This window comes from Chaetodon auriga, chromosome 11, assembly GCF_051107435.1.
Source record: "Chaetodon auriga isolate fChaAug3 chromosome 11, fChaAug3.hap1, whole genome shotgun sequence".
NCBI lineage: Eukaryota > Metazoa > Chordata > Actinopteri > Chaetodontiformes > Chaetodontidae > Chaetodon > Chaetodon auriga.
Window position 1 is genome coordinate 7,132,675 of NC_135084.1, and position 26,455 is coordinate 7,159,129.

A 26,455-nucleotide genomic window follows, 5' to 3' on the forward strand; every position below is an offset into this window, starting at 1 on the left:
TCTCTCCAGCTCTTCCCCCATCCCTCCCTCGTGTCATTTTTTGATTTTCTGGCCAAGCTAGAAGCTGCAAAATCATAAATGTCTGTATTTTTGAAGATCGATGATCCCGCAGATTTTTCTTCAACCCCTTTTCAAAGTTGGCAGGAATGGCTCTTCAGAGACATCATGGTTAGAACATTAAAACTGGTCTAATCAATATTTTTATATTATCAATGGATCAAATGGCTACATGTATGTGAAATGTTACAGCTCTACAAAAACTCTGGTAAACCCACTGTACTGTACTGTTAGCACCAAACAACTGACACACAAAGTTAGCAGCTGGGTAGTGAAGAAGTGGAGCTTGTAACAGCTAAAGAGGGAGACATTTCTCTCAGGAACTGGTGGAGATCAAAACAGAACTGAATGGAAAGTAAGCAGTCATCAAGTGGACACACTTCCAAATCAATGATAATATTGACATTTACATGGACTAAATTATGTCCAACAACAAAAATCTACTCAGATCGGGAGGATCTGTATTCTGATGTCAGTGCAGCATCAAGATGACCAACAGGCTTACAAGACAGACTCAGTTTCTGTGTGCATAGGTGTGAGACCAAATATACAAATTATAGGGCAACATGAAATGTATATTGCATGTGTGTATTATTCACTCTGATTTGTCTAATTTTCCAAGCTTTAGAAATAGAACAAGCTCATCCCTTGACCTCAGTCCAACTTCTCATTTTCATCACACCAAAAGAAGTCAAGATTTTGTGTCGCACAGTCTCACAAAGGTGCAAACAGGTTATCATATACAGTAGCACACAATAAAGCACTCAGGCAGAGATGGTCATGGGGCTTTCCGAAGAGTGTTTTTAGGGGGTCCGGGTGGAAAACACTTTCACCAGCTGACATTTTTTGACATTCCAGCGGACTGTTTTCAACCAGAACCCTGAAAAATCCTGTGAACTAGTTAGCTGGGCATGCTGTCATTTGCAGATTATAATAGAGCAGATAAACATACCGTTAAACTTTATATGGCTGAGTACTGCTCCTAGTGTAGGCGTGAATGTGAGACTAAATAGTTGTCTGTCTATATGTATGTATGTGTGTTAGCCCTGTGATATGTAACATGCCCAAGGTGTACTCTGCCTCTCAACAACTGGGAGCAGGGCAACTGGGTACAGATGGATGGATGGATGGATGGATGGATGGATGGAGAACAGGCTTTAGTGTATGAGAAGTGATGTATTTCATGTTGGGTAGTTGGCAAAGAAATGCAAAACAAACATTCAGAACGATCTCTGCAAATTCTAAATCTTTGGTAATCAGCAATCCAAGGAAGTACCGAGTGATCTGTTGGACGTTGAGCAACAACATAAGTGGAATGACTGCTTGTACCTCCAAAAAGCTCAACTCTTTCACCTCCCATTTCCGTTTTCCTCCTTAAAAACACAGGAAAGGCTTTGTCAGACTCAGCGATGTGGGTTGGTCTTAAAGTAGCTACACTCCTCTGCGCGACATCCCCCCAGCGTCCTGTCCCGCAAACCTTTTATTCTGTCGCAGGCCACTATTTTACAACTGTGCTCATAACTGCTCAGCTGAAGGTTACGACCTCTCGCAGGGCCCGGCTGGCTCATCGGCCTTTGGATAAACATGGAGAGAGAATATCCCACTTGGCTACTCACCGAGACAATGATGGAGTCAGACAGCGTGTATGCGGATCACTCTCGTAGACACAAACTCACACTGAGCTGGCGGGGGTATGGAGATAAGGTGCGCTTTATTTAGCAGCGTCAACACGATGGAGCCTAAATCGTGACATCACTGTTGGCTCCACACCGAGCGAGAGCAGTGGAGTGCATGCAGAAAGGGTGTAATGGGAGTTTACACTAGCTTGTTTTGTCTCTTAATACAACACATCCAAAGCTTCCAGAGACAACGATAAATTATGTAGTAAAAAGTTGAAGCTGTAGCTGTCAAAATATGTGCTGTAAGAGTTGAAGAAGTTTGTCTTGTAGAATAAATTACAAAGCAAATTGACTGTGATGTTGATAAGGGCTTAATGAGCGTCTGTGAACAATGTGTCTTTGAGAGACACAAAAAGCGACTTAACTTTGTTGTCATTTTTTTTTTCTTATTGCCTGGCTGCTATCCATTTTTGTTTTTGCTTTTTATGTTGGCAGACTATGGAAGATTATACTATTGTTGCACTCGGTCGCTCCGGCTAAGAGTGTCAGCTAAACGCCTGAAATGCAAAATGTAAATGCAGGGGGAAGAATATTCTCTCGACAGGGTTGTTACTCTTTTATGCTGATTTGGACAGTGTTCTAACTCCAAGACATTTCCTTGACATTCATTTGTATTTCGCTTGCATATCTCGTCAGTGCAGTATACTGTGCCTATGCATATGGAGAGCTCATCAGCTTTGTCTTTGGGCGGATTGTAGGAAATGCTGTCACCGTGCAGGCCGAGGTCTTGCTCACTGATTATTTTTATGATACTGTATTCACGATGACTTTTGCCTGATCCCCACTTTCTCTCTCTCTCTCTCCATTTTATGCCTTAGGATCTGAAGAAGGTGCTGTCTTTCCCCCCATACCCTGGGGAGTTTTTGCACCCGGTCGTGTATGCCTGCACAGCGGTCATGTTGCTCTGCCTCTTCGCCTCCATCATCACGTACATAGTGCACCACAGGTAAGAAGAGAAGCACCACTTCAATACCGTTGAAGTGTACGTTTAAATCTGAAGACTCTGCAGTCTGTCGGGCCCTAATTTCAAATCACAGCCATCAACTTCATTTCCACATCTGGACAGACGGGCAGTTGCTTATGTAATCTCTTCATTTCTTGCCCTTTTTCCTTCCTGGTTTACAGTTTGGTTTTGAGTCCTCTGTCATAGATCCTGGGCTGACGGTGGTGTGAGTCAGATACTTCAGGCTGGCGTAAAGCACTGCAGCCTGTCTGACTAAGAGGATTTAAAACACATACGCAGATGTGTGTCTATGTGTGTGTGTGTGTTTCAGGAGAAATGTATGCTTCTAATGGATTTCGAAGTGGTACTCTGGCAACCTTTGTTCCTTGTATTCCATGTGGAGATAAGGACAGGGGTTTGACTGTGGCATCTGTCTGCTACTCTTAGGTTCATCTGCAGTGGATGCTGTTATTTAAGCAGGGGGCACCTGCCATATCATTTCAGCGCGCCAATTCATCATCTGTTGTTCTTGTAGAGCATGAGTCACTTTGTCATGTCTGTGGCATTAATGTGATATTATTGTAATAGCTCTCCATCCATTTTAATATAAAGGGAAAAGTCTCAAATGTCTCATGTTCAAAATAATGTTGTTTTGTTATTAGAATGACACACCTAACTGATATTTCCTCAGACAGATTTTTTTTTTTAATTCATGTCCTGACTGTAACTAAAGTGGAACATTTATGAAACTGTGAACGCGCTGCAGCTTTCGCAGATTGCATCCATCTGTGTCACCTGGGACAGAGACAGGGTGCGTCCTTCTGCAGTCAGACAGTGATGACAGCATCTGGGGCTCCGAACAGCAGCATCACTTTCTGACGTCTAGCACTGCAGCACCGACTGAAGAAAAAATTGGAAATTGCAATACAGACAAGAGCAATTTCAGAAATGCTGCAGAATGAGATATTTGATTCAAGTGAAATGTAAACAAACACCAGTGGATATTCTGCTGTGCTGTGCAGAATTAATGGCCTAAAAATCAAGTTGTAAGCAATTTTTTAATTCTATCTAATATTGTTAGTGAAACTCAGTGAAGAAAATAATACACAGCCATGAGGATTAAAGACATGTTAATGAAGTAAAAATAAGTAAAAACCCCCAACTGGAGGAAATGGTAGTAATGCACCGCTGCCTGCATGAAGGGAAAAAAACAAACACAAACATCTTCCTTTTTTAAATTCATCTTCAGATAAACATTATGGGTGCTAAACTATAGTGGTTGCAAAATAACACAGTTATAAGTATATAAAAGGGCTGTTTCAACAGGCATTGTACTTGACTTTGAAGCACATTTCACAACTTAATCAAATCAAATCAAAAATTTAGGAGAAAATAAAAATGGTTACATGTATAATGATGCAATGATGCCCTCTTATAGTTTTGCTAAATGTGTACTTTTGGGGCAGACACAGTGAGTACATGCACATTAGTATCCCTGGTTTTATTCATATTTGAAGTATGAAGCGTGAGAAGCCTGGTTATTCATATCCAGTATCCAGATTTGCGATTGTCTGCCTGCAGGTGCGTCTTCATTCCTGAGCAGCTCTGTCAGTTATTGCTTTACAGACTTCAGTTCCCTCGGCTGGTGCAAATTGTTTGGTTGTCTCAACCTGCATTTAACACAGTGCTGGATTTAGCTTCTTCACCACATCACCGCTAATGAAATGTGAGAACGCCAATACCATTTATGATCTGCATTACTGAAGTCAGACTTTCCTTTTATTTCAGTGTGTTGATCATCATTACATCATGTACCTTCATTTTTTTTGACTGACTTTCTCACTACTTAGTTGATGACGCACCTGTGAGCCTGGCAGAGAATGATCAGAAATCTGGAGAAGGTGTTAACTCATAACAGCATCCCAGTTTGTATGTGATTCACCAAACTGGGACGAGGTTTGAAGAACCTTATCCCAAGGCAGGATTCTGAAATCAGGATAAATAATATGCTTTTCTGGGGAAAGCATAACCAAGATATTCTAACAATCTGATTGCAACCAGGATATTTATGCTCATGTAAATGCACTCCTTCATCACAAAATGCTTTTCAGAGCAAAAAGACATTAATTCCAGTCCAAACTAGAGTGAGAGCAAGCCCATATTTAAGATATGAAGCCAGAGCTTTTGTCTGTCACACACAGGGGACGGTTAGAGGGTTTTTCTTTCAACTGTGCTCACATTAACAAACTCCCAACACCTCCTCGTCCTCCACACCTCCCTCTAGGCTCTCCCCAGAACTAAAACACATCTCCGTTTAGTAACACTCGAGTTGTGTAGTATCACTCCAGCTGACTGACAGTATCCAACCCGTGAAGGACTGCGTGTTAAATGGGCAGAATGCGAGGGAGGCTAGGCACAGTAGATTGTGCATGCTTGAATTTGTCACTTTCTCACTTGAGCTCACTAACACAAACACACATGCATAAATATATGCATACAGTATGTGCTGTTGGTTCGCTCTCTGCTAGCGAGATAAGCCAAGAGAGAATCTGTGATTATGGGCACAGAGCTGATGCATGATGTATGAGCCTAGTAAAGAACATAGTGGTGGGTATCATGTCTTTGAACGCAGAATCCTTTGAACCCAATTGGCACAATTTACGTCAAAAGTATTCCCAGTGTTATGACTCAGTCAAAATAGGAACACACTGATGTCATGCACATACTGATCAGAGGAACTTAGTTTTCCCAGTGGTCATCTATGTTCAACGAGGATAAACTTAGAATTCATATGAAAAGGATGTTTTTCGTATAATTTCAGATCACATCACAGTTAGGAAATCGAATGACTTTTTCTATTGCGTGGAAAATAATGCAGTTGATTGTTGTCTGCAGATGCATTATGGTGCAAATGACTCTCCATGGTACAAGGGAAACAAAATGTAAACACGTTCTGCATAGGCTAAAAAAATCCAGGCTCAGATAGAGCTTTTGAAAGGCATGCTTGTGCTTTAATTTTTGCAAAGCAGCGTGCTTTATTTTTTTGGTTATGACCTCTCTCTCCTCTTGTCTCCTCTCATGATATGTCCTCGGATCCATAGAGCACCTGTTTTCTGATACCTGCTTTGGTGAAGTAGCACTCATCAGCCAATCTGCTGGCATTTGCTCCCTCCATAAACGTTATTCTGTTTACGTCAGCCAAAGCATGATGGGAATGTTGGTGGAAAACCCTTAAATAACCTGGAATTAAATCGAAAAAGAGAAAAATAATAGGAAAGAAAAAAATGACAATTAGCTTTTTATGTTTTGCACTATCCATACAATCTGTGACAGGAAGGAGTTTCATAAGCCTCTGATTAAAGGGAGCAGTTAATAAAGCTATATCAACATGTGTGTTGGCTGATTTTGTTTTTTGAAAAGTAATGGACATAACAAAAACAAAAAACAAATGATAGTAAATGCAGAGCTGAGTGATTATTACCATTTACCAGTTTTTAGTGGAATCATAATGACAGTATGTTGTTTTAAATTAACAAGTAACAAAATATGACACTTAAAGCTGCTCTTAGTAATATTTTATATTAACAATGGATCAGCTATGTGCAGTGCAGAGGTCACTCACCCGACTGCATTTCCCCTCAGCTCTGCAGAGGTTTGTAACGTCTTCCAGCTCGTTGTTTTGGTTTTACAGCCTGCAACTCTACTGTTTTGGTTCAGTCTCACAGCTCTCATCAGTGTTTGCAGCCACAGCAGTCTGCTGCTTTCAGTGAAAAAGCTCAGATAGACCTGCTGAACACTGCCTGCCCAGGGCTAAACATCAGACACACGATGTTAGCAACTTGCTAGTGAGCATAGTGGAGCAATTAGCAGCTAAAGAGCCATTTCCCTCTGGAGGTGGTTGAGACCAAAAATGAGTTGGACTTATACATTTATCTGTGAGTTTAATTTTATATAATAGATTGAAACACAGTTAATTGCACTGAACATGAATTATCATATGCTATTTTATATGTGACTTACCATATTATCAGACATCTATTGGTACTGGGAATATTTTTTATATGGTTATCATGCTCCCTTTTCTCCATCATAATTAGCATGAAACCACTTCCATTTGCCATTTAACAGCACTACTACCTATGGCTTATTGGACTTATCAGCATGTTTGGAACGTGTCTCCCACCAATGAAATGGCTTGGCTGAATCTACCCATTGTATAATGTGTCATATTATACTGTCCATAGCTTTATTGTCCCTTACATTTGGTTCAGCACTGGGTACTGGGTGAGAGAGTAGATGCAGAGAGAGGACAGTTTTACTTCCCTTCTCACTCCGGGAGATGGGGATATGGAGGGTTGCCAGGTTAATGTACTTGACCCAATGAAAGCCCAAAGCAGAGCCTATGAAAACCCCCTTCCAGGGAGGCCAGGAGCTGGCCTGATTTATGGCCTCTTTGCTGGATGGAGTTCAGTACTAGGACCGCGGCAGAGGCATTGACAACAGCAGCTTTAACTCTCCCTCCCCTTACCCAGAGCAGCGAAGCCCGGCCCCAGACACGCCTCATAGCTCACTGCTGAGCCACTGCTTCATCTACAGTTGGCTCACGTGCAGCCGGGGCTCCACTCCTCCATTTTGGGGAGTGGAGATTTCCAGCACTGGGTTATATAATTTCAAATGGTGACAGTGACTGTATGTATAAGAAGGAGGGAGCTGACACAGGATAGTAATTAAAAGAATCGATGGTGTGTTAATTCACACAGCTCGATAAATATGTTAGTATTGTCTGACCTATTTAGCCTATTTTCCAACAGCCCGATGGAAATGGTAATGTGGGTTAAGTGCCCTGCCTAAGGCTGTATTACCCGCCGGCTGATGCCATATTTCATAAAGTGGATATGAGTGCCTAGTTTTACATTGTGAAAACTTCAATTGGCCCAGCCAACTGGAAGTAATCTCTTTTTATTTCATCATCAAACCAGCAGATTCCTGTTTGTGTGCATGTACCACTGCATGTACAGTATGTGAGAAAGTGGGTGAGAGAGCTGTGTAGGACAGCTGTACGCTGAATAACACCCTGAGTTATTACTACGAATCTGTGAATAACCCTTTGCCTGAGGTCCATCATTCTAAAATTTTACAGCGTGTTACCATTTTGTCAACTGAGGATTTGAATTGTTTGGAACCTGTTTTATACCACTGTGTCATCCACTGTGTGACTGTAGGATTTGACCTTTTGAAAAGGTGCATGCATCTGAAAACTGATACTCTGGATTTTTTTTTTTTATCACATCACTGTTTTCATTGAAGATTTTAAACAACATCCCTGAATGCTAGTCCTCTGAAAGTTCAGTCAGAATGAACTGAAAAGCAGTACACGTCTGTCACTCTAGTCTAGTCAGTCAGTCTAGTATAGATCTTCTTTGAATGTTTGTGTTGTTTTAGCTTTTTCACAAGTCAAGGAAGTCTTATGAGGAAGCCATTTGTTTCTTGTGGAAACCCATGCCGGGGAAATATGTTATAGACAGCAGTAAAAGCAAGAACAAATAATAAAAAATAAGACACAAGAAAGAATAAAAGTTACCTTTAGAAGGATGGCTCAGTTTCTTAATGGGATTTTTTTTAATTGCACATGGTATGCACGTGGTGGATAATAGAAATATACTGTTTTGTGCAATGCATAGTAAGAAAATATAACACAGAAATAGTAATGTAAGCACAGTACAAAAATATGTAATATTGCACAGGATATTTTCATGGATGTAATGGATATTAGCAAAATGTTAAACATATATAACCAAGTGGTACAAAAACAGTAGGTTTCTGAAGTAGTGCTATGTTAAGAGATGTTGACAGTTAAACGTTAAAAGGTGCTGGAGTTAAACAGTCTGACAGCTGCTGGAATGAAGGACCAGTTTGTTCAGTCTTTTTCTGTCCCTCTCAGAGCTCCCACAGCCCCAGCAGACCACTGCGTAGAAAATTGCAGATGCTACCACAGTGTTGTAAAATGTTCTGAACAGTGTCCTGCAGACTCCAAAGGACCTCATTCTTCTGAGCAGATGAAGTCGACTTTTGCCCTTCTTGTGCACGGCATGTGTGTGGTTGGTCCAGTCCAGTTTGTGACAAAAGACATGATGTTGTTATTGTAGTGTCTCAATGTAGACAATCCTCTCAGCATGAGCAGAATTCACAGGCATAATTGTATGTGTTCTATTGTGTTTTACTGTGTTTTCCACAATGTTTCCACTGTTCCACAGTGCCATTTTGTAATGCAGTTAGTTATTAATGAGTGAGTGTGGTTAGACCATTAGTGATGTTTGCATGATTGATGACAAACCCAGGCAAAGGTACCTAATCAAATTTGATGAGTTGATGGCAAAAAATCTGCTCTTGTTGAAATTTTTAAGTGTTTCCAGTGAGACTCAAAAACCCAAAGTTACTTTTAACAAGCTAAAAATAGTGTTTGTGAAGCGTGGTCAGGTGAAAATACAACATGGTTCTGTTTGATGTGTGAACAACCCTTTGCTTCCCTCTGCTAAATGTTTTGCCTTAACTTAAAAAAAGTTTCTGTTAGATGAACAGAACAATGTTGACTCAGACTTGAAACTATTTAGTGGGAATCAGTACTTCTTAAAGTTCAGCCAAGGTTAAGACATTTTCAGTGTACTTTAAAATATTCTATTATTCCGCACATGTATTGGCAGTGGAGTATGTAATAGCTTGTTTGCACTACTCAAACTCTATGAGCAGCATTCCCCAGGCTCTCCTGTGGTTGTTAATCTATATGGCAGTAGCAAGGTAAAAGAAAAGGGCAATTTATGCAGACCTTGTAAAAGACTGGCTTAAATCACACTTGAAGTGACTGATGGGCAATGCACCTTGAAAACTGAATCTCAATGAGATTTTACTTTATGATAAATCAGAAAACACTGTGGGGTATGGTATGTACGTGCTAATTTGTTTGATTCTTGGTCTTTTTTTTTGGCAGCGCAATCCGCATCAGTCGGAAGGGATGGCATATGCTTCTCAACTTCTGTTTCCACACGGCTCTGACCTTTGCTGTGTTTGCCGGCGGCATCAATCGAATCAAATACCCCATCATCTGTCAAGCAGTAAGTGCATTCCCTTTTCATTCATCCCACTCTCAAAGCTTTTCAGAAAATTGACTGTGAATGTGTATTCAGGTATTGGCAGCCAGGGCCCTGATTGCAGTGGGTGGATGTATAGTAACCCAGCTTGTCTTTCATGCCTCAGCGGCATGTATGGCCTGGTCACTCTTTTAGTTATGTGTCAGCACAATGAGCCCTGATGATTCAGGCTTTCCGATCATGAATGAACTCACTCTCTGTCTCTCTATTGTCTGTTTGTGCCCACATTTGTTGCCTAGGGTCAGTGGTGGGTGTGACAGTATATAAAACATTTTCAGGTCATTAGAAGTTCATATATTTTTCTTTTTTTTCCAGCTCATGTTCATGAAATGACAGTATAACAGGTATTGATGATATTTTTATTTGGAACACTCATGCACATAGAAATAAAAGGCTTTCAGTGGTCACATTTTTGGCTGTAGGTGTCAGTTAAGGGTCGTTGGTGCTCCCACGCCCTGCCCAAAGCTTGCAGATGAAAGTTTCAGTGCTCACTGTTTGAGTTTCTTCACCAGGTCCAGTTGTGTCTTATCCCCTTTTTTTGAGCCATACATGTCTGTAGGATGTCAGTTTTTCACTTATCTTGTGAAATATCTCACATCTGTTAGAAGGATTTGGTACAGATGTTCATGGTTCTCTGAGGATGTATCGTAATGACTTTGGTGAAAACACATTCATTTTCTTTTATTCAGATCAAAATTTGTATTTTTCCACACTTTGGTTTTCTGATTAAATTTAGCAAAACTGAAGACATTCAAGTTAACCTTAATTGTACTGTCGCCGTTTGGTTGAAGATTAGCTATACTCTCGCTGTCATCAAGCTTCATCTCTCTGTATCCATATGGGTGCAGCTTGTAATTGAGGCCTTCCAGCATGTTTTCAGCTCTTTTGTACATAAAGAGAAATAACTGACATTAAGTTTGCACAATATGAATAGACAAAGGGGAAAAATGTCTCTCTAAAGTCTCTCTGACAAAACCATCTCATGCTGCCTTAGATGATGGATTTAGGGAAGCCGGCTCGATCTTGTGATGCAGCAGTGCGTCCCTGCAGTTCGACTTTCTGACCCTTTGCAATCAATGTGTGGTCACATGGGCGATGCCCCCATCTCTGCAGCCCACAGTTATGAATGAGTGAGCCAAACTTGAGGAGGGACATTTGGGATGTCATGATAGGTTTGGAAACAGGTCAGAGAAAAGCTTTCTTGCCTGCTGGAACCTCACTATTTTTAGGCTATTATAGCACAAACATGGAGGCAGACCTCGAAGTATATGGAATGATAATGTAGATTTTAAATAGAGAATATAGAGCAATGCAAAGGAACTGGGAACATCCAAAAGATTCTTGTTACTTTGGCCTTGCTGATGATTGGAGTGTGTTGTTGATGGAAATAGCAAAACCATTTTGAAGTGACAGATGAGAGATGGCACATGTGTTTGAGGTAGTCGAAATCTGTGTCGAGAATCAGAGTCGGTGTCAAAAAGAGAGAAAGTGAGAATAAAAAAATAATATGTGTCTTTTTTTTTTCCTTTAACTTTTTCACATGGTTGGAAAGCCATATGGTCCTGGTGGATTTCCTTTCCAGTTGATTGATAGTTGGACCTGTTCAGGTTGTGAGCATGAAATATCAGCTGGAGGAGAGCATCCTCTACTGTCAGCTCACCTCAGCAGGGAGGCATTTACTGTATGTAGCCACAAAGAGATTGATGTACACCGCTTTTCTACTCCTCACTCACCATTTCAACTGCCTTCACTCACTCCCTGTTTTCTATCAATGGGCCTTGTTTGCTCCCTTTATTGTGAGCTGCATCGCGTTTGGGGCTCGGCTTCCTCTCCTGCTGTCACGAGCACTTTAGGTGGCCCCTTATTCCGTAGTGTAAAGACTCCACCTCTACATGCTGGAATGCAGAGCCTCATATTTCATGCCAGCCAGCTTTGCCTGAGCTGCCGAGCAGCAGGCTCACTGACAGGGAAGTCTTTAAAAAGTCACCACTGGTGTCACAGCCATCAAGTCTTCCTCCACAACTGTAGCTGACACAAAATGGCTGGTGTTGTCATGAAATTCAGCTTCTCTCACTCTACCTGCTCCTGCCGTTTAACATCACATTAATAACTTCACCATATATAGTAACAATTCAACTCGTCGCTCTGCTGAGCTGGAGCATGCGGTTCATGCTCCTCACCATTGTTTTCATAGTGTACTGATTAAATTATCACCATTTTCTAACAAGACATACTTTGTTAAGGGTTAATAAGTTTTAGCTAGAGCTGACCAATAATTTGGAAGTCTGATATTAACAGTGGACATTTTTTGAACAATGAACAAGAAGTTGCAGCACAGAAATGCCAAAGATATCTGAAGTAATAATAATAGTAATAATAATGATAGTAATTGATCTATCAATATTGCCTCAAAAGTCTGGTATCACTTGCACTCTAGTTGTGATTAATGGCTTTATTGATGGTTAATTAATTAAGCCATTACTAAGAGGAACTTTGGCTGCTGCTCCCTATAAAGCTCCATAAAGCAGAGAGGAGCGGCAGAGTCCGGTGATAATTCTCCATCGGTTCCTCTCACATGTCATACTGTTTTCACACTGTCCTTTGATATGTTGTTACTATAAAAAAAAATGGATTATAGCTGCTTTAATGCTTTATCGACCAGTAGAAAGACATTATGTGGCTGGTGTTGTCTCTGTTTTCTAGCTGTTCAACAGCTCGTGATTGCTTATTTAAAAATGAGAATCCCATTTTATTAACTGACTAGCATTTATTACTGAAGTTGATGACTAATCATAAAGTAAATCATTAATAAATGGTAATATGTTTTTCACTGTGTAATAATAAGCCATCAGAGACCTGCAGTTATAAATGTCAATAATTCATTGTTAAATGAAATGATCCATCAGTTTAATCAGTTGTTAATTGATGTATTTCGGTTTGGATATTCTCTGTTTTTCTGAATATAAATGATTGAACTGTGATGAATTAAAGATCCATCCAAAAGGACTTCTCACAACAACTGAAAGCTATTTCTTTCAAATGCTAACTACTGTGATCTATAAAGCATTATCACATGATTAATTAACAAAAAATAAATCCATTACCTAGCTTATGCTATTCATATCTTGTGCCTATGCCTTATTAGAGGAGTGGACCTTAAAAAAGACTGAGTCATTCAGTCGGTGTTGGTCCAGGTGTTGTTGACAAAGCCATGTAACGCAGTTGGCCTTGCTCTTGCTCCTTAACTTATTTAGCATTCATTCATCTATCTAATTTTGTCCCGGGGCCGTTGGGTGTTTCTCGCTGCTCCTCCTTTACCCAATCACTGCTAACAGGACAACTCTCTGCAGAATTGGGCAGGAGCCCAGATTGTCTGCTGTTCCACTGGGATCGAGGCAGGCCCCACCAGAAACAATTTGGGATAATTACAGGACTGCTTGAGGAGATGTGTGATCGCATGGCGCACACAACATTGGCCTACACACATTCAAATGCACACAGTCATACACGCAGTGCCTGCTGAGTTCTCTGTACTCCCCCCAATCATCCCACCTCCCCTCTATACACACACACACACACACACACACGCACACACACACGCACCCCCTCCCTCCTCCCAGGGGGACACATAAGTACATGCTCTCCCTCCAACAGGAGGAACTTCAAGGAGCTCTGAAACTAGCTCTGGCAGCTCTCGCAGCACTTCAAGCATGCACTCCCCACCCAGCCCTCCGCCCCTCACCCTCCTCGCTTACCATCTCCACCTGCATCCCGCACTCATTTTTCCCTCTCTCTCTATCTGTATGCCACTCTTCGGTCTTGCACCGCCTCCCCGCCCACTGTGGCGCTGTCGCTATGCAGCATCCGACGTCTTTAAGTCAAAGTCATCTCTGATCTCTATTTCTATCTTTCTCTTCCAGCGAGGCTCGTTTTGTCATTGATTTGAGCAACACCCCAGCTGTCACACCACAGTTTCTGTTTGCCTGTATTAAGCAGCAGAACAACATACAGTATATCCCCTCACCTTACCTCACCTTACCTCAGACCATCAAAGTGTGGATCTCAGTTGATTGTTCAGTGAGTCTGACCACCGTTAAATAACCCATTAATTTAGCAAAGAACTTGTCTAAGGATGTTGGCCTAGATCTGAGGTTACATCCAACTGTCAGCTTAAAGATGCTTTACAGAGGATTTTCTCATTAGTGTGCCACTGTGAAATTAGTTGTGACGGCAAACGCTGAGGAAAAAAAAAAAAAGCTCTAGACATTACAGTATCTGCAGTGATTTGCTTTGTGCTTGCAATGGGTCCAATTTGAGTGTTCCTGAGCTCATTTCCCCACATGTAAAAGGCTTCCGGTAGACTGGTTACTTATGCATCAAAAACAGTAGGGAGCCAATATAATGAATATGCCCATAGAAGACAGCTGGACTTTTGAATTTAGCACTGTTAGCATATGCAAACAATTCATCTGACAGTGTTATCTTTACAGAAAATTCATTTCCACTCTCAAGCTAAGAGGAGCCAGTCTAAATCGAAAAACTGAGCATAAAGCAGAAGAAAAAGGTCGGATGCACACGGCAATTAAATAACTAACAGGTTAGAATTTCACTCCCTTTGACAAACTGAACATTTGAGGTCTAGAACGTGCAATCAGGTACAGTTTTCTCCCCTGGCAATTTGATTTACAGTCTGGCAAATCTTCCCTGAGCTTGCCATCTGCACTCCTCTGTTTTGTACTATTTAACTGTCTGCGACAGTTGTTGAACTGTTTTTGGATTATTTCACACTGTTGGTAGTGTTTGTGTTTTTACTGGTGTGCACCATCGCACTGTTTAGCGTTGCCTGACTCACTCTCTTTACACTGTCTTACACTGTTGGCAGACTTTTAATGATATCTGGTAACTGTTTCACACAGCTGTCACAGAACATCTCAGATTTCTGTCGTGCATCTGATATGTAAATATGATTATGTTGGAACTGATTGAAATGAAAGAAAAAAGAGCAGAATGTGTAAATGAGTTAAATGAGAGACATTTGAAGGAGATTTCTTCATTACTCATCGTTAAAATTCACATTTTCTCTTCCTACCGAAAAATACACAAATATTGAATGTTAAACATACACTTAGTTGCTCATCGATTAGTAATGAATGCTAATACAACAGTCCTGCAATAAATCCTCCCCTCATGGAGCCTTAGTTTCTGTTGCTGTTGAATTTTATTGCGTTACACCAGAGCTGTAGACTTTAGACTTGGACTCAAGTCGGACTCGAGTCGCAAAAATCTAAACTAGTAACTCGACTTGGACTCAACTGCTGTGCGACTCGGCTTATTTATACTCAAATGGATGAAGACTTGAGACTTGAAGGCAAAAATCTGAGGAACTTGACTTGGTGAACCATATATATTGAAAAATGCTGTACTGGATGTAGTTATATCTTTTGGAGGTCTAGCAAAATGTCAAGAATAATTAATATAACCTGGGTGCACATAGCGTCTTCACACACACACACCTTTAGTTGCAGCTGCTGTCACCAGAATAAATGAATAAAAGTCTAAACTCAGATATGAGAAATTAGCCTTTGATTCAAAAAACAATCAGTCTACGCACGAGTAGCTCCCCCTCTTCTTATCCAACACATTGTCGCCTTGCAGCCGAACAAATGATGTATTTATGATAATTCCTGCTTTTAGTTGTAAAGAGCTACTTTTTTAAAAATTTAAAAAATATTATTAATATGCTTTAATTTATCTTCTGTATTCATTATTAGAAATAACCACCCCCTACATGAGGGATGAAAAATACTTAATAAAATGATTTTCTATAAATGTTCGTACAGCTGAGTGATAAATTATCTTCACTGCTGAAAAGACCATTTGAAATGACAGAAACCTACCTGTCACTCGTGTTTAATGGTTCCTGCTTCTTGCAGCTCATAATCCTCAGAGCTCTATCTAACTATTAAAACTGAACCATGTTAGTTCAGTTGAATACAGTGCGATATGTCTGTGTGTGCACTCAACTAATGATGGTTTGCCTTTCAGGGATTTGGATTTCCTTTTATTAAACATGACATCATTGTCACATTACACAGCTGAACATGAAAGGGCGTTTACCTTAAAGCTCCGCAAAGCTAGCTAGCTAGCTATGGCTAACAAGCTGACTGTATGTTGTGATGTAGTAGTATGTGCGTAGGAGTTAATGCAGCAAACACTGTATTAATGCTGCACAGACTCATTAGAGTGTCACCAAGTGCTACCTTTAGCTTGCTGTTCTGCATTTTGCTTTAATGAGCCCACATGTATGCAAACTGTTCAGAATTACTGTTTGGCTGTCACAATTCCATGAGTCTGAATCAAGCCGCTCTTTTAGGATTGTGGGTGTGCAGTTTCATTTATTTATGCGACAGTGACACCCATCTAAAAGAGGGAGGCTGAGGTGACAGGAGCTGTGGGGGCTTAATGGGGACACATTGATCAGGTTTTCTGGGGCCGATTCCAGCTCCTGTTTTGTTAACTGTGCCGTCATTGTGCTGCTCACTGATCCCATCACTCACTGAAATTATGTATTTACCCAGATTGTCTACCAACAAAGGCACATCAGATGAAAGCACACAGCAACTATGAATAGTAAAATATCAAAATGCAACTGTGAGTTGCCGTCCTAATCAACCTTTCCATGTGTTGATTAATTATAGCTCTTATCTATTCTTAATTCATTTAATCCAACATTTTCCTCAGGTATGTACCTGCTTATATAGACTCCTTTGGCAGTCTTATGAAAAAAATATGTATGACAAATTCAGTGGAAGATCAGTGAAAAGCGGTTTGAACAAACAGAAAACAGGCCATTTATCATTTCCTTTCAAAACATCCCATACGAGCATTTTCTGATCCAAAACCCTGATCAGCAGGATGACTTTCAAAATGAAAATAATTCCCGTGACTGTTTTCTAATCTGCTACCACTACAGTCAAGGTTTGAAGTTTGAAGATTAACTGAAATGACATTATTTTTCAGGTTAGGTGAAAGTGACATTGACTGTTATTAGCAGGCGACAGGATGTGAACAGTGGTCTCCGCTGTCAAAGTAAAACGCTTGGCTGACCTCCACCAGAGGAGATGCTTCAAAGAGAGAACAGTCATTCAGACACTTACAGAAGGATTCATGTGGAGAAAATGTAGATGTGTATTGTTTTCAGACAGAACTTTGTCTCGTCTGACTGGCATCTTGTGATTTCCCAGTTGTTGTTGGAGGACGATGGTGGTCTTGGCCTTGGCATCATTATTCGCTTGCTCACTAGCCTAAAATACGTGGGTGTGCTCATCGTGGGATTTTGGATTTGGCTTGTATTGACTGTCTCTTGACTATCTCTGTGCAGGGTTGTTCCAACAGGTAAGGCGAGAGGAGTATATCATTGTTAACCACACTGTGATTTTCACACCAGAACTGTCAGCTGGTGAATTGAGAGGGCTGACTGGTAAAGAGCCACTTTCTCCCACACAGTCAAGATCTGACCCACCACTCTGACAGGAACTAAGAATGGCTTTCTTTCAACCAGGGAGATAATTGCATTGTTGCCAGTTGCCTCTGAGGGCTCTTTGTGAGTGAGGGTGTCCAAAACCTGACCTAAAGTCAATCTAAATTACCAAAAAGATCTGATACGTAGGATAGGCCACTGAAATATATGTATATAGCTAGAATCCCTTTATCATGACTCACAAGCTATCTAGTTTCACAATGAGCAACTTGGACTATATTTTATACAGTATTTCATTGCAATATATCAATGCCAGAGACTTTCACGAGGCATATGTAACTTAAAAAATGGGACTAAATGGGTTAATTGCATATTATTACTGCATGCTTGATGTGCAGTCTGCTCTGTGTGATCTGCGTGAGATATCTTGAAAAACCACCAGATGGACGACATGGCTGTATTGTTTTATGCTTCCCACATTAGATGTTTGTTTGATCAGGAAGATGAAACTGTAAAACAATGTGTGAAGACATTAATCATCCACCCTACAGTCCCATTCTTGTTCATTTGAGATCCCCTCCTCCCGCCTTATTGCCATATTAAAACACATTTCCTTTCTGTCTGGTCTCGGCACTAATGAAGCTCTGAAGTGTTCGGACTCTGCAGCAGTGATTGACTTACCACCCGCTCTCTGCTCTCTAAGCAGCTCAAGGACACTTCCAATTAGCATCTGGACTCTGGTACACTAGTTTCAGTCCCAAGGCCTATCAGGCTGGAGAGATGCTGTTTGATTGGGTATCTCAGGTTGTCAGTAAGTCATGAACAGACTGGCTGGGTGGAGAAAAGGCTCAGCGCATTTTAATTTTCCCCCTCCATTCTCCTTTGTCTCTCCCTCTTTTCGTAACTCTCGTCCCTCCACTCGTTCTATGAGCTGGCAAAGCCTTTAAACAAAGTTAGATCAGTTCCCTCATTCAAACACAATTCATGAATATTAAAACGAGGAAGGGAGGAGATATGTGTACAGTGTGTTTTGGAAAACAATCACGCGCTGATAGTTGTCAACGTGACTGTCATTTATATTCAGATTTATTATTCACAGTGCGCACCTTGTGTCCTCTAACTCAACTGATAAGGAGCTGCTCAGTATCCACGAGTATAACCTCACCATAATGCTCTTATCCCAAACAACCTTGATGATTCAATAGCACTTTTTGAACTTGTCTTTCCGTTCTTGTATTATTGTCTTTTAGTGAAGGATAAGACAAAACAGGCAGGTCTAGAAGGAAAATGTCTATGGAGACACCCTTGGATTGACATTGATGATGTTTCTGAGAGAGGAGTGGCAGCTCTTCCTGAACATCTTTTCTTTGAGTTACAGGAATATAATCAAGTCTGACATTTTTCAGAGAGACATGCTGTACAGTAAGCAAAGTTCATAAAAGTCAAAGAAAAAACTTGATGTACCTTCTTTCACCCTGTATCAGGTCGGGGTCGTGCTGCACTACTCGTCTCTGTCGACCATGCTGTGGCTCGGGGTGACGGCCAGGAACATTTATAAACAGGTGACCAAGAAGCCTCCGCAGAGCCAAGATGGTGACCCGCCTCCGCCCCCTAGACAGCCCCTGTTGAGGTAAGCACAAATGCCTTCGCAACCCTCCTCAACCCTGACTGCCTCTAGATGGAAAAATACACACAGCAGTGTATGTGTGCACATGTGTTTTTGTGCCTGTGTGTGTGTGTGTGTGTGTGTGTGTGTGTGTGTGTGTGTGTGTGTGTGTGTGTGACCAGTATTTTGATTTTTATTGCACTCTTATTGCTGCTTGCTGTGTGTGTATCATCAAAGGCCAAGGGCCGCTCCACTGCACAATTATTTGCTTTCTTATTTCATTTTTTTGTCAGTGCACGACCTGACTGAGACTGTGAGATGTAAGTAGAAGTCTTATACAAACACAGACCATCCCTGTCCCAGCTTCTAGTTTTTATTCTAAGGTGGAAAAAAATATGTGAAGGTTCAGCATTTAAAATTATGGACAAAAAAAGAAAAAAAAACGTGCAACTAATGCATTACATAAATTACTTTTTGATCGCTGATGGGGTCGGACAGAAGAAAAAGTTATGTAAGACAAATTTATGTAAATTGTTTTCTTTGTGATCGATTGCAGAGTTTTAACTTCTTGATCCCACAAACATTATTTCAATGAAACCATCTTAGAAATTTAAAGGTGAACTCACTCTTTGCTAACACCTCATCGAAAGCTGAAATGTGAGAAGCGGCCTCAACTAGGCCTTTCTTTTAGTAACGGGTCATCAGCCAAAACTGTTGGAGACCCCTCATTTAATCTATAATAATGTATTTTATTTAAAGAGTATCATACGTTTTTCATGTACAATCTTAATCTGAAAAGAAACTAGTGGCTCCATCTGAAATGTAGTTGGGTAGAAGTATGAGCAAGCATTTAATGGGAATGGTCAAGTGCAAGCAGTCAGTGATTTATTACGTTTTAGCAGCGGGAATGGCCCAATGGGAGCACCCGCTGCTCCCACACCACCAACAAACACACACCCATGTACACCTCCCAAGCTTGGTCTGTGGGTGAATTTCAGCAGCACAGATGCTACTGAGTGATGGTGGAAATTTGATAGCAATGTTGCAGGAATACTGCAAGCAGCAGTGTGTGTGTCTGTGTTCCTCTTACTCTTCTGCAAATACACATGGGTAGTCGTCACTTCATCATGAAGGTTACACGACTCTATAAAGTACATCGGCTACATTATAGTATAGATTGGAGTATTTAGAGTATATAGTTTATAAAAGATTATAGATCCAAGACAAAACTGACAGAAGGCCGAGACAGAGGGGAAAAAGGCACAATTACAAATCCGTCTGCTACCTCAGCACCGCGGACAGCTCCATGGATTTATCAATACGCAGCACAGTTAGGCGACTGATATTTCACAGCCTTGGTCGAGGGCATTGATTCTAACTTGCACAAACCTCTGTCAGATAAAGAATCAATGAGTCAGGCAGACAAGACTAATAAATTAAACCAAAAAACCCCTCTGCCCCTTCACTCTCTGCTACGGGGGGATGGAGAGGGGGGTGACAGGTGAAGGGGGATGCAATTTGGTTATTTTGCTAACAAGGGGGGTGGCATCTCCCTTCATCCCCCCCCTCAAATTGCCTTCTGAGTACAAGTACTTCAAAATTATTCCAAAGTACAATACTTGAAAAGATGTACTTAATTACTTTCCACCACTGATTTTAAGTTACATAGCAAGTTTTTACCATAGAAATATGAAAGACCTCAAAATTTGTGGCCTAAGTGTGTATTTAGTGTTGTGTGCGTTTTACAGGTTGCTTTGTCCTTCTCTTGCCTTCGTACGCAGTGGAGTGTGTATTCAACTATGTATTTTAACACATTGTGTCTGTTGATTTATGCTATCTTGTGTATTTTTCAGGAGTTTGCTGGCTCATGTTTCCTTTAGAGGACAACAGTAGCTTTACACAGATGAGCTATTGCATCGTTTATCTGCACAGACATCCACGGCTAGTTTGCATTCCTTTAAGCCTCTGGCTTTGTTCACTCTGTGGTGACATAGTTGTGTGGTCTTCTTGTTTATACCGTTTGGCTCTCCTTCTGGATTTCTCCCACGTTTGCTCATGTTAGGGAATTACATTTTTAATCTGAGTCACTGTCTGCCATGAGGGAAGAATTTTGGGATTCGAACGGTAATGATTCATTTAATGTGAGAATTAATCTCCAATCTCTGGCTGCTAACTGCTGGAGATTGGAGGAGTCGAGTGGATTCCTTTTAATCAGTCAAATTTCTGAATTGAGGTCTTTTTAGCGCAGACTGTTAGCGGTGTCATTCAAGGTACAAACTGCTGCCTAGCAACAATAACTCTGACAGATGGGTTGTATAAGACTGACAAGCATCTGTCTGAGGTCTCTCTATAACATTCTCGATGTCAGTTAACTTAGTATGAATAACTACAGTATTAATGTCACTCATCCGTAGCACTCAGTGGAGCTTTTCCCGTCTTTCTCTGCTGAGCTTGTCTGGTCATCTATTTTGGGATTCTTATGAAGTTCAAAAACAGTTTAACTGAGGCACTTTAAATAAAGCAGCGATGGGGTTTTGGGAGCTATGGAGGACTGACTCGCAGCTGTTTTAATGTCATTACCATGAGCATTGCCATCACCATTACCTGTGGCTTTTAATACCCAATTAATCCTAATCATGTGTACCTGTACTTGTACTTGTATTAAGTGTAAGAAAAGTGAAAAAAAAGTATATAATTTGCAAAAAGCATATTACATATTTGTGTTTAGAATGAAAACAAGCATCCGTAGGACTGCAAATTAGAATGATACTCATCTCAAGTGAATTAATAGTCACAATAACCAAGCTATGATGCACAGTGCCCACCTCTCACCAACCAGTCAGCTGTACCATCTAAGCTAAGGTGAGGTTGCATGAAAACTAGTTAGCAGGTGAGCTGAAAACTCAAAATACTTAACTAAACGTAACAGTTAGACTGTTGAAATAATTAGGTAAATTCAATGGATAAACAGGTGAAATAAAGTAGGATAAACAGTTTACATTGTTAGCGAAAAGTAATGGATAAACTTGAAATAGACACAGATTCAAAGATTTAAAATTCATAATAAGACTAATAATAAGAGCAATAACTGGTGTTTTTTACAGTTGGATTTGTTGTGGTTAATGGGGAAAATGTGTTTTGGTCCTGTGTGGATGGCCGTATCCAGCTCTCTTGCTACAACCATGGCTAAAAGTAATGAGTAAATGTTTGAAAGGCCCAGTTTCTTCCACTGCAAGCGGTAGTTGCAGGAATGACTTGACCAAACTTACCTAAACACTGACAGTTTGATTGCATGAATGACATTGTTGATGAAAGCATGCTTAAGCTCATCTGATGGGGATGTAGGCACACAGCAGGCATTTGTTAGAGGATAATATTTGGAGTGACTGAACTGGGTGTGTAGTAAGTGTGTTGGCTCAGATGTTCTGTTTGAGGCGTCTTACTACCCTCTGAGGTAAAAAGAATGGAGGGCAGATGAATGTCAGGAGGAGGAGGGAGGATGAAGAAGCGATTGACTTAAAACAACCTGTTACTATGGCATCACCTCAAAGCTATTACTACCCAATTACCTCAATCACCCAGGAGGCTGCTGAGCCAGGAGCTTTATCACACATCTAAATGTATTTAACCTTTTGACCCGTTTAATTCCTCTTCTCTGAGATACACACATCAGATTGAATTTCTGCTTTTTGTCATTTTTTTTTTTTTTCTTCCACGCATTCTCCATGTCATTCCCTTCCTGCTTACTCACAACATTTGGCATGTTTAAGAGGATCGGCTTTTGGACACATACGGTCCGCGCTCTTCCTCTGCGGGGAGAAGGTGCTGTGTGAGCTCTTCTGCACATTGCAACTGTGCCGCAGGGCTGAACTCCAGAAGCTTCAGCTAGAAATCCTTTTAAGGGAAGGTTTGAGAGCAGAGATACGGAGGCAAACAGAAGGTTAACCATAACAAATGCCTGTTTGTCATTTAATCTTGTATTCAGTTTTTGAGTGTCATTTTCTTAAAGCTGCTGGAAACTATCAAGTGCTGTTTCAGTTGCTTGAATTTTCTTGAACTTTATGAAATATTTTGAAGATACAGTGGATGACCCCACGGAAGAAAAGAATTTAAATGTGGGGAGTTGCACTGAATATGAACCCTGCTGGAATACCTTACTCACTTGCTTTCTATAGGGTGCTTTAGAGGATTATTGCAGCACAAGCAGCACTCACATAGACGTTTATCACCCTGAAACTAATATCTATAAAAATCTATGAATGAGCTGTATCATATGTCTGACGTTATTAAAACTGCAATCTGCTCAATAATGCATTCCTGCAGAGTCGCTGCAGAGTTAAAGTCACTGGGGATAAGGACCCCGGCAGATAAGGATCCCCTCAACCTATAAGCGGCACTTTCCTTGCAAAACAAATCCTCAGACACCTGCGTGATTGGGTGGTTTTAATATGGAACGTTCTCGAGGCTCTCCCATCATGCACCGCTTGTGAATGAGATAATTTGTCTGGGGGCAGGCGAAGGGATCGTGTGGCGCAGCAGTCGAGTTGATCCACAGTGATTGACTGTAATGCTCCCTGTCAGACAGGCTCATGCAATGAGACTTAGCAGCTGGAGACAAATCAATTTCTCCTCCTAGCAACCCCCCCTGCCCCCCCCCCCCAAACAGCCACCCTATTCCTCCTCATCTAAGTCTTCGCCTGTCCCTCCACTGCTGACAGCATCTGATGGCATATCCAGCAGACCATCACACTGACCTTTGTCAGAAATCTGCTGCACTGTGTTGGACCTCACACCTTAAACGCCTCTGTTCGTACTATTAAGTGACAGTCATCTGGTGTGATGGGTGCAGCTTATTTGTCTAAAGCAACACTTTTCCCCTCTAGTGTAGAATTCCAACATGTGTTGAATGTCACCACTAGCATGTCTTCCTAGTTGTCGTTATTGATAATTGCAAAGAGCCAAATTCACTTCTTGAAAAGCACAGTCTGAGACGCAGAATAAAATAATATTGCATAGATCTGCTTCTCCCTGGTTATGGATGTTTTTGGAAGAGCTATTTTTAGACTAAGCTTTTGAAAGGGAAATGGCTAGTATTAGTGGCTGGTGATGCATAACCTATGAGGTACACGTATTCAAAAAATGAAATGGTCTAGTGAGGTAGAACATCTCCCTAAAATCATAAAATGGCCCATCTCCTCTGGAAAGAACATGAAGTTAATACTAGGCCGCTACATGTTGCAGCTTTAAAGCAAAAAGTCGACATTTTGAGAAATGCTGAGTCAGATGAGAAGAATGACACGACTCTCAGCAGTCAGTTAGCTTCGCTTAGACATCGAGCTTAGTTGTGTCCATAGGGTCGCAATATGTACCCAGGCAAGAAAATGTTTTTACAGATTAAATGTAATATAATGTCTTAATTTGTGAGCTTTAGGATTGCTAGTAGACCAATTTTGTTACCTTTGGACAGAGCCAGACTCGCTGTTTCCAGTCTTTATCCTAAGCTAGGCTGGCCGACTGCTGGCGCTAAGTTCACATCTCACAGCAGTGATGTCGATCTCTTTATTTAACTCTCAGCAAGCAAATGAATAAGCAAATCTCACAAAATGTTTAACTATTGCTTTGAAATGAGCTCACTTGTTCATTAAAGGGCATTCAGACGTGACAGATTTTTGTTTAAAGGGGGTGCATACATTAGTGTTGCATAGTCCAGCCTTGCCCAAAAGCATTTGGCCTCTGGTGGAGCTATATGGCCATCAGTTGTCTCCAGCTGTGCTATGCATATCCTGGACCAGGTCCAGAGAGAGGACAGTTCACAGCCACAAAACAGAGGACAGTGCATACGCAGAGGAACAAGGGTGGGAGGGGAGTCACAGTGTAGCTGCTGGCTGAAAGGCACTTCAGGGTCTATTTATATCAGATGATTGCTGTTCCTAAACTCACTCAAAAGCACAACTCTGCATACGCAGCCATTTTGTTAGAGTTTGAAGGCCTTCTTCAATAGAATGGCAACCAAAAAAAGTGGTTGTGTGTGTCAGAGTGCAGGCTTTGTGTGCGTGTGTGTGTGTGTGTGTGTGTGTGTGTGTGCGTGTGTGTGTGTGTGTGTGTGTGTTCACCTAAGAGCGAGTGCATTGGCAAGAATTTTAATGCGAAAGAAGCGCCTCTCTGCATAAAAACGGGGGAGCATGTAGACGGTAATTTGATCGCACGTGCTGTATATTTTTTTGCATGTACACTACATGTGTTTTCTTGAGCAGAGGAGCTGCAGGAGACACAAGCAGGCTTTTCTAGTGGGGATAAAAGCGAATGAGGGTTATAAAGCACAGGGTGCTTTAACATCCACTAGTTCTTCTCATTTATGCTTATCTGGCTGACGGGTGTGTAAATGGCTTTCTGTTGAAGGAGAGTCCCCTGGGGGAACCGTTCCACTCAGAGACAGTGACAGGCTGGTAATGCCGCCACCCCCAACCCCCCTTCGCCTCCCCTCCAACCACCCAACCACCCTTCGCCAACCAGCCCAGACAAACATCTTGATTGTAATTGAATTTTTGGGATGGCCACTGTGTGACGGAGGACAGATTGGGAGAGAAGGGATGGAAGTGAGGCAACTGAGGATGAAGATGGAGGAAGATGGAGTGGTGGAAAGGTTAGAGCAGTGACAGAGGTTGAGATTGAACAGGAAGGAAGAGGAAATAGCACAGTGTTGTAGAGGAAAGTGGATGACAGTGCAGAGAGCGAGGACAAGGACAGGGCAGAGAGGGAGCTGCTGGGGATTAGCTTTGTTTCTGCAGGGGATTCTTAAGGCTCATCATATGTATGGACTGTGATACTTGTCTGGGTGCTTGTGTGTACTTGAAGAATTTATAAGTATTTTCACCTGGCGGCAGATCAGGGCTGAGTCATCCTAAGCTAACATCAGAATACCTTACTTGTGAACTTCCAGTTTTGGACTTACATAACTAAACATGGCGATAGTCGAGGGGGTTAAAGCAGTGTTTTTGTTAGGAAAGCAGCAACATATTAGTTTCTCATCAAAACTTTCTGCCCTTGTTCTTGTCATTTGTTCAGAGTCTGCAGCTGACTTCACATTCTGATTCACTGCCCTTCCTCTTCATGTGTTTAATTGCGTCTTGCAGACGTGCATTTTTAATATCTGAGGATGCTCACAACCAGCGCTCTGAAGGAAGGTGTAATATGCTGAGCAGCAGTGATGCACAGACAAATGTGCAGCTGAAAGTCTGCGTCTGCGTTTTTGAAGCATGTTAGATGTCGTTCGCTTGTCTGTTCTACACTTTTTTCTACAGACAAGCAAACTGTACGAGTCTGTTCTACAGAACAGACAAGCTTCAGATTTATCAAATGTAACAATCCACAGTGAATCCGAGAGACGTGGTGATTATCACACTTCAGCTGCAGCTGTGCAGTGCAGCTCTCAGTTTTCCTGTCAGGTTTTCTGTCTTCCCCACATTAACCCATAAAGGCCTTGTTAACCATATCTATAATAATCTTTCAAGGCGCACAGTTTACAGTGTCACTGTGAGCATATTT

The 26,455-nt window shown here is 41.3% G+C and overlaps 1 protein-coding gene across 2 annotated transcripts in view; it reads left to right on the plus strand.

The window, feature by feature from the left end:
- Nucleotides 1-26,455, plus strand: part of adgra1b (adhesion G protein-coupled receptor A1b) — a 149,251-nt gene that overhangs the window by 116,395 nt on the left and 6,401 nt on the right. For both annotated transcript variants that reach the window (XM_076743519.1, XM_076743520.1), the window contains 3 exons: nucleotides 2,555-2,682; nucleotides 9,665-9,788; nucleotides 18,789-18,934. In XM_076743519.1, coding sequence (XP_076599634.1) covers nucleotides 2,555-2,682; nucleotides 9,665-9,788; nucleotides 18,789-18,934 — 398 coding nt within the window. The remainder of the gene's footprint in view (nucleotides 1-2,554; nucleotides 2,683-9,664; nucleotides 9,789-18,788; nucleotides 18,935-26,455) is intronic.